General features: G+C 46.5%; 1 protein-coding gene across 3 annotated transcripts in view; it reads right to left on the bottom strand.

Moving 5' to 3' along the window:
- Positions 1-261: 261 nt before the first annotated feature.
- The window catches only part of HOPX (HOP homeobox), a 30,798-nt gene continuing 21,626 nt past the window's right edge, over positions 262-9,433 (bottom strand). For 2 of the 3 annotated variants that reach the window (XM_065914255.1, XM_065914256.1), the window contains exons 2-3: positions 8,881-9,040; positions 262-1,069 (exon numbers count right to left, since the gene is read on the bottom strand). In XM_065914255.1, the coding sequence (XP_065770327.1) occupies positions 992-1,069; positions 8,881-9,024 (222 nt within the window). In that variant the 5' untranslated portion in view covers positions 9,025-9,040 and the 3' untranslated portion in view covers positions 262-991. Of the gene's footprint in view, positions 1,070-8,880 lie in introns of all 3 variants that reach the window. The other variant, XM_065914257.1, reaches the window with a different exon arrangement.

The following is a 9,433-nucleotide window of genomic DNA, read 5'->3' as shown; positions in this document are numbered from 1 at the left end:
AGCTTTCATGTGCATGTACATCACCTGGAGAGCTTGTTGAAAATGCAGATTCTGATTCAGTAGGTCTGGATTGGAGTTGAGATTATGCACTTTTCTCACAAGCTTGCAGCTCATGCTAATGACGCCAGTCCTGGGCCACACTTTGAACAGCAAGGATTAGAAAATGACAGCTCTTTTGTCAGGCTGCTCCTACGCTAAGCTACTCTGCTCTCCTTTGATATGCTTATGATTCAGGTAAAAATCTGCAGAGGACTCAATGCATTTTCACAAAATGTTAAGGTTTTATTTAGAACATCATTTCAGAGACAAAAAGCAGTTCATGTTGTTTAGCAAAATAAATCGACAAATGTATTTAAATAAGGGGAATTCAAGACTTTTGTGGATTTTTCCCCTTAGTTATTTGATTTTTGCCAGTTGGAATTTCTGTCTTCCAGCCTGAGTGCTTTCCAAGTTAATTCAGCTATAATCCAAGGAACTGCTTTATGAAATCCACATGACTCAAAGTCCCTCTGTATTCTCACTCAATGTATTAAATGAAACATAAGGAAAATGACTTAGGGAAGTGGAATTAGAAGGAAATACGTCTTTCTCTTGGTCATGTTGTCTTTTCAACAGAAGCCTTGACCATTCTGAAATGGATGTTAACAGTAAATTGTTACTGGGAGGTGATGGTCAAAAGGAAACTTAGGTGGTTTTTAACACCATCTGTCATCATGACTCAAAAGGAAATGCCAGCCACACCATTTGCAGCCACACCTCTGCTTTAAACAGAAGCTGCTGCACATAGCTTCCTATGTGCTTGCACACTGAAAAATTGTTATTATCTTCTCTAGTTATGTACATTTAAAAAAATACAACATTGTGTTAAATAGCAGGACAGCGAACAGTGGGACACAACAATGCTACTGAAAAACCAAAATAGCTTGATGAAGCTGAGAAGAGAAATAGCAGATGGTCTTCATGAAGGGGAGCGCCAACGTCCACCACCTCCTCAGTCTGTGACGGATCTGCACTCAGAGGGTAGGCCTTCAGACCGCCGCCACTGGGCCAGGCGCTGCTTGAACCATTTCTGGAGGAGGGAAATGTGCAAGATTACTTGTCACCGATTGAAAAATGTCCATTCCCTTTCTCCCTTTCTCAGAGGAGCTTCTGTGACCCAGTTGTAAAAAAGGAAAGTAAGAATGAGCCCATGGGTCTGGATCTTCTCACTGTGATCCTTACCTTTCTGCCTCGGGCCCTTTGCACATGCTATTTCCTATGCTTAAATAAAACCTTCTCACTGAAGCCTTCCCTGACCATTTTATCTAAAGTAGATTCTCTAGCCATCTCCTTAGTCTCTATTTTAATACTTGGTTACCTTCACAGAACTTTGAATATCTGTAATGAATTCATTAACTTGTGCATTCACTTGCTTTTAGTCTACATTTCATTCTAAAAGATAAGAGCAGTCTGCATCTGGCTTATCACTATTAGCCCCTCGCATAAGGGCTTAACGGAGATTAATCAAAGTTTGTTGAATGATAAAAGAAATCAAAGCATCTCCTTGTTGCCCCAGATAAATCTATATAGCTGCTTTACCTCATCAATGTGGGGTGATCCCAAGGGCCTCAGTCATCCACCAGTGCTTCATTAGCATTTGTCGAATAAAATGAATGAAAAACTAAGCACTGGCCAACCTTGGGGCACTTCTTTTGGGGGAATCTATGGAGGGGTCTGGCCCAGTCTTTCCTGCTCCAGGGCCGCTGAGCAGTGAGGAAAGATAGAGTAGAACTCCCGTTTACTCAAAATCTTCTAAATTTGTGTGACCCAAATATTCATACCTCACAAAATTAACCATGGATTTAGAAAAGCCCCAGATGGGATAGTTCTAGACATGGTACCAGGTGAAGGCTAAAACATTCTTCATATGTTGTAAAACTGCCTTACAACATATCAGTCAGTTCAGTTCAGTCGCTTAGTTGCTTCTGTTTCTTTTTGACCCCATGGACTGCAGCATGCCAGGTTTCCCTGTCCATCACCAACTTCTGGAACTTATTCAAACTCATGTCCATTGAGTCAGTGATGCTATCCAACCAACTCATCCTCTGTTGTCCCCTTCTCTTCCCACCTTCAATTTTTCCCAGCATCAAGGTCTTTTCCAATGAGTCAGTTTTTCACATCAGGTGGTCAAAGTATTAGAGTTTCAGTTTCAGAATCAGTCCTTCCAATGAATATTCAGGACTGATTTCATTTAGGATTGACTGGTTTGATCTCCTTGCAGTCCAAGAGACTGTCAAGAGTCTTCTCCAACACCACAGTTCAAAAGCATCAATTACAACATATAGAGATGCCTTTATTACACCATTGAGATTATACCATTGGAGAAGGAAATGGCAACTCACTCCAGTATTCTTGCCTGGAAAATTCAATGGACAGAGGAGCCTGGAGGGGCTATAGTCCATGGGGTCACAAAGAGTCAGACACAACTGAACATAAGTAAGTGTTAGTCGCTCAGTTGTGCCCGACTCTTTACAACCTCATGGACTACAGCCCACCAGGCTCTTCTGTCCATGAGATTTTCCAGGCAAGGATATTGAAGTGGGTTGCTATTTCCTTCTCCAGGGGATCTTCCCAACCCAGGGATTGAACCCAGGTCTCCTGTACTGCAGGCAGATTCTTTACCGACTGAGCTAAAACATGCTTGTATATTATTATATCACTGAGGGGTGAGGAATTCTGCAAAGGGGAAATGAGGAGATCCATGCTGGGGAAGAGTCTGGGGTATGAACAAGGTTGGTCAGAAGGGATCTGGACTTTTAAGAAATCAGCATTGAAGAGGGAAGAGTAAAGGCATAGAAGCAGCAAGCGTTGATCTACATGGGAGATGATAAGACTCTATGGGAGGGACGGAACCTCTAGGCTTTACTCTCCTGTGCTTCCCAACCTTTCACACAACATGACGCACTGTTTCTCCACCTCACGGCTTGAGTAGGTGACCGCTGGGGGCTCTGCAGTCCTGCGCCCTGCCAACAGGAAGCTCGATTCTAATCAACTGGCTCTGAGAACTTGGGGAATTTAGAGTGCCAGTCAGCTCAACTTTAAGTGAAGAGGGAAGCTTAGGGAGTTTCTTTTGTCCTGGTTAGGGTTTCTAACACTTACCTATTCCTGGGACTTCCCTGGTGGTCTGGTGGTTAAGAATCCACCTTGCAATGCATGGGATGCAGATTCGATCCCTGGTCAGGGAACTAAGATCCCACATGCCTGGAAGCAACTGAGGCCATGCACCACAACTAGAGGGTCTGTGCATTGCAACTAAGCCCCAATACAGCCAAATAAAAATTAAATTAAAATAAATTTTAAAAATTTATATTTAATAAATTTAAAAATTAAATTAAAAATAAATCTAAAAATTTATTAAAAAATAAAATGAACTTAAAATGTACCTATTCTAGGGGCCAGTAGATGAGGGGACAGAAAGGAAGCAGTGAGAAAGAACACAGCTGTGGGACAGACGCCAGACCTGGGACGTGCTGATGGAGATGGTGTGGAGAGTGTCTGGGGACACTTAGACATCTCTGACTTAGCACAGCCTCCCAACAAACAGGGTGGGCTCCAGGGCCACGCTGGGGGAGACCTCATCTTTACAGAGATCTAGGGAGTCAAAGGGCACTTCAGCATACACCCAAGATGAGAAGAAAGGGCAAGGACCACAGGGGAAGGAGTGCTTCTGTGTCTCAAGGCCTGAGAGCTAGAGGGAAGCGAGAAGACAGGATGGTCGAGGGTCTGCACCAAGGCTCGGCTGGCTGAAGAGCAAGGGACCACGCCTACGCCTCTATGTCACCCTAACTGTTCAACAGAGTCTACACACTGACGTCATTAACACAGTCACTGAGATCTGCGGTCTTACACACCTTTGTACTGTTGGTGTGGCAGCATATTGCTCTTAGGGAAACCTTCTCTTAGGGCTTGCTTTCTGCATGCAGTATTTCACTCCTGGGGGGTCTCCCTTCTTAAGGAGAATAGAGAACTCATGTATTTTTGGTGGCCTTAACCAATGTTCTGGGTTTCCCTGGTGGCACAGATGATAAAGAATCTGACTGCAATGCCAGAGACTGGGGTTCAATCCCTGGGTGGGGAAGATCCCCTAGAGAAGGCAATGGCTATATACTCCAGTACTCTTGCCTGGAAAACTCCATGGGCAGAGAAGCTTGGTGGGCTTCAAAAAGAGACACACATGAGCGACCACCACTTCACACTGCAGCTCATGTTCTACTGCTAAAGATGGGCATATTCGCTTCGGTGATCCATGCGTGTATTTAGTAACTCTGGAATCTGGTGTGAGAGCGGTATGGTTCCAGTCTCATTAATGAGGGGCCTCTGCAGGGGTTTTGCGGCTATAAGGTCTGATTCAACAGAATTTCCAGTTACTAGAGCTGAATAAACGGCAGAGTTTTACAGACCAACTAATTAAAATTTGGAGGGAGAAAGGCTCATTTTCTATCAGGATTCATTTAGGACAAAATGATTGAGCTGGACTCATTCAGAAGAGCCAATTCTTACATGAGTAATGAAGCAGAATATTAATATACAGTTACCGAAAATAACTTCAGCAATGACCACATCTGTGAATCGGTGAGTTGGCATCCAAATGCTTAATAAATTGAACCCTAGCATTGGGAGGTCAGGGAGGCTCAAGAAAAGCTCAGCTGTTTTCTAAAGATATATATTTTAAATCACACACATGTATAATAATTTAGCAAACCAGCAACAAAAAGCATTAAACACCTTGCTTGCTTTTTTTCACCTTCAGAGTGAAATCTTATCACATCTCACTCATGTTGAGACTAATTTTCCACCTGGTTTTTCTCCTCTTCTTTGTTTTGGTCAGTCATCCCCTGGGAAAGACATTCATCCCTTGCTTGCTTATAAATGGATGCCCTCATTAGCCTCGCCCACTGATGGAGATTTATTTACTCCAAGGGAACAGATGATAATTAGACCCTGTGATGTAGAAGGGTTAAGGCAAAATAACATTGTTCCTGTCCTTTTCTCCAGTAACTAACATTTCATTCTTTTTAGGAGGAGACCTTTAAAGGTTTTTTTTTTTTTCACTGATGAAACATCTAACAACTAAAACCAGGGTTCTGGGAAGAATCCCAGGATGTTAAGAGGAGATAAAAATTCTGGAAACCAATCTAAGAACCAATGCCAACTACACTGGGATTGAATCAGTGATAATAGAAAATGGCAGATCATCCTAACCTCCCAAGGGGCTGATGAGAGCGTTCCCAGCCCCTTCTCACACTGAGTTCAAAATAATAAAAGACACAGGGATTGGGATTCTGTAAAGTTTATCTAATTTAAATATAGGGGAAATCTAATTACTGTCATGAGAAAAAAATCCATTCTGGGACTGAAGCTGAAGCTCTAGTACTTTGGCCATCTGATGCAAAGAACTGACTCATTAGAAAAGACCCTGATGTTGGGAAAGATTGAAGGCAAAAAGAGAAGGGCACAGCAGAGGATGAGATGGTTGGATAGCATCATGGTCTCGATGGACAGGAGCTTGCTCCAACTTTGGGACCTACTGAAGGACAGGGAAACCTGGTGTGCTGCAGTCCCTTGGGTCCCAATGAGTCAGACATGACTGAACAACAAGGATGCCAGCAAATGCACCTTAAAAAGTTATTCCCATTAGAGCATCCTTCACGTCATGCTGGGTTCCTGCTGGTGTCCCCTCCAAGTAGAGAACATTGTCCTACAGTGGGACAGCCATAAAGGTGTCAGAGTCCCCAGTCAGGGGACAGTTTAACCTTTTAGTCCTTGTTACTCTTGCCAAAGTATCAGCAGTGTGAATCAGCTTGAGTTAACTGTTAATATCTCACAGTAGCATAGCATGCTTATTTTTCTTTTCCTAGTATTCCTTGTTCTAGGAAAAAGAATATGAATCCAATTCTGGAAGTGGGTGGTATTAGGCATAAAGGGAGCAAACATGTGAAATAAATATTATCTTGGCTTTGACGACCTGTTCTTATGGAAAAAGGCAACATTAATAAAGAAAAGAAACAGAGAAAGCATTGATACCAGACACTGCCTATACACAGGCCCAGCACACACTGGCCTCCATCAGTTATTTAAAGGGTCCCTTCAGGGAAACCACTTCCACCCACCAGTGCCCATGGGGGTGGGAGGGCTGGCAAGAGGTTAAAGGGATGGCGGTGGGTGGGGGGGGAGGATGGGAAGTGGAAGATGAGATCCAATCTGATAAGAGACGACAGAGGGTCACCTAGGAAGCCTCTTCCTCTGAAATTGCTAAATTTCGCCTCTCTCTGAGCTCTGGGGTCTCAGATGCTTCCTTGTGGTTGGTGCTAGAAGACAGAGGGGTAAAGCAGAGCTGTGGCAATGTCGGGGAGGAAGAAGGTGTTGGCCTTGTGGCAGGAAAAGGAAGCGAAGGGCCCTGCTATGAGGCTGACTCATCCCCGCCAAGGCTCACTTCCGAGCTGGGTCGACCATTTGCCCATTTGAGGGTGGAAGAAGAGGTGAGATGGGAGAAGGGCTGCCTGCGAGGGTGGAGGAAACTGCTGTGTAGGGGCCTGAACTGGCTGACCTTGATTACAGAAGGGTGCCCTCTCTTTCTTCCTGCCTCAAACCTGATTTCAGTTCAGTTCTCTCATATAAGGCATATCCTGAGGAAAGACTGAATGCAGCCTGAGATGACTGTCATTTATGGTATAGTTTTTTTTTTTTTCAGGAAGAAAGAGAACATAAATTGGATTTTCAGTCCTTTCCTCCCACCCCACCCAGTTGTTTCCATTTCTCTTCTGTGGGGAGAAAACAGAAAGGTGTTTCAGCATCCAGGCCAGGGGGCCAGACTGCCAGGGAACAGATCCCAGCTCTGCCACCTCCCAGTTGTGGTCTTAAGCAAATTATTTCTGTGTCTCATTCCCTTATCTGTGCCATGGGCAAAAAGTACCTACTTCAAAGCATTGTTGTGGAAAACAAAGGATTTAATACTTAGAGAATACCTGGAACAATAGGTGGCAAGTATCATCTCTTCTAAAGGTCAACGTAATTATTCTGTTTTATGGTAAGGGAATGACAGTAACTTGCCAAGGGAGAATCTGACTCAGATGATAAAGAATCTGCCTGCAATGTGGGAGACCCAGGTTCAATCCCTGGGTGGGGAAGATCCCCTGGAGAAGGGAACGGTGACCCACTCCAGTATTCTTGCCTGGAAAATCCCACAGACAGAGGAGCTTGGACATGACTGAGTGACTAACACTTTCACAGAGCCCACAGTGAATCCACAGCTTTCTTTTTAAGAAGTTGAGTTACTGTCTCTGAGATCACTCCTCTTTTCTAAATATAGCGTGGGATTTTAAATGACAAAAGTTCAGCAGGCTGCCTCCTGGGGAAAGAGGGAGTGGTTCACAGAAACTGGAGCTGTTAGACTTGGGTTACACTAAATCACCTTCTATTAAGTTCTGGTTCTGGTTAGCCAGACAGCTGTTTCCTTCTCTAAAAAGATACGTTTGACTTTCTGTTTGACCTAGGAATGGGAGGATCTCCTACAGGCAAATTCTCCAAGTTAGTCCAACTCTTTACAACCCCATGGACTGCAGCCCACCACATTCAAAGGCTTAGTTAGTAAAAATCATTTTGGACTTGGGATCCAAGATGTATCTTGGGGTCTTGATTCTAGGATCCACTGAAGCACCCATTTACAAGCTCTTGAGCTCCATCTAAGTATGATTCATGGTGAGGAGAGAAAAAATATCTGATGCCCTGGTCTATAAAATGGCAAGAATAAGAAAGTCTCTGCATTAGACCTGAGACTACTGGTGTGAAGTGCTTTGGGTTCCCATGGGAGAGATGCTAGAGGAGTTCCAAGTGGTATTATCAAGCATAACTAATTGTCTTTCCATGACCAAAGGGAAAACAGAAGTCAGAGTTTAGGCAAGGGTTAAAAAACAAACAAACAAAAAACCAGTCGGTTGAAGAAGCCAGTACTCCTTCAAGCCAGCTCCTAGTGGTTAAAATCCTGGGCAGTGTTACATTCTCTGTCCTAAACGATTTTCAGGATAATACAGAAGATTTTAAAATAAATGAATCAACGCACTTACAGTGACATCTTTCTTCACTCCCTTCAGTTGTGATGTTAGATGTCTACCTTGTCATAAAACTCCAGAAAAAGAAGATCCTAGATCTCCTTGGAGCCGTGGAATTTTTAAAAATCAGAACCAAATCTCCCTGACTCCCTGCAATTTTAGGTCTGCAGCTGAGCGGAAGCTGCAGCGAGATGTGGTGGAAAGAGCATGCATAACGACCTGGGCCATCATGACAATTCCCTCCCTCTGAACCTGCTTCCTCGTTTACCAACCCCGAAGACTGAATTTAGAGCTTATCACTAGGATCCCGTCCAGCTCTGACACTCCCGCTGGGAATGGATTCGTGGACGCCGGGCTCAGTGGGCGCCCACGGCGCCTCTCCGGACGGTTTCGCTCAGAGCCCAGAGGAGAAACTAAACCCGGGAAAACGAGACAAACGTGGGCCCAGAGACGCGGCTCCCAGCCCGGCGGGAGGAGAGCGTGCTTTCTCTGGCTGTAGGGGAGAGAGGAAAATCAAGCAGACGGGAGGGTGGGCGTGGGGTTTCTAAGCAGCTCCTGCGGGAGCCACCCTGCTGGGGTGCAGGGCAGACCCGGCGCGGGTGGAGCCGAGAAGCAGGGATGCTGCGCGGGAAGCGATGCAGGTCTGGGCTCCCGGGGTGCGGCAGAAACGCTGACAGATCCGGGGGAAGAAGGCCAGGCGGGAGCCGAGGGTGAGGAGGCCCTCACCTTCCCGAGATCGAGGCTGTCCCCAGGGGCGGCAGTGCGGGCGCGCGGGGCGCGCGCCGGGGCTCACCTGGGTCTCCTCCTCGGAGAGGCCTGCCTCCGCGGCGATCAGGCACAGCGTGGTGGGGTCCGGGTGCTTGTTGACCTTGTTGAAGTTGTACTCCAGGATCTCCACCTGGTCCTCAGTGGGGCCGCTCGCGGTCTCGGTCGACATGGTCCCGGCGCGGCTGCTGGAGAGGGAGAAGCGGCGGTGATGAGCGAGGCGGTGGGCAGGGCGCAGGGGGGACGGCGATTCGGGTGCTCTCAGCCCGCGGGGCTGTGCCTGGAGCCTGCGCGGGGCCCTTGGGGGGGCGCGCCCAGGGGGTCCCCCGGTAGACCTGCGCGTCCTTCGGCCTCCCTCCTGACCCCAGTTTTTACAACAGGTTTCCCCGGGGCCCCCGCTCTGGGACAGCGGGAGGAGGAGGCGGCCGCGCCCTCCCCGCCTTGAGGCTTTAAGGAAGGAGTGGAGGAAGAGCGGCGGTGATTTTTGAAAAACCGCCTTCAAACGCTTCCTCCGGGCAGAGGGAGCTGCCTTGGGGACAGTCCTGACGGACAGCTGGGCTGGCAGCCCGGGTCCACGGCGG

This window comes from Muntiacus reevesi, chromosome 22 (genome assembly GCF_963930625.1).
Source record: "Muntiacus reevesi chromosome 22, mMunRee1.1, whole genome shotgun sequence".
Lineage (NCBI taxonomy): Eukaryota > Metazoa > Chordata > Mammalia > Artiodactyla > Cervidae > Muntiacus > Muntiacus reevesi.
The sequence above is the reverse complement of the archived record's forward strand: the minus strand, read 5'-3'. Positions and strand labels throughout refer to the sequence as shown.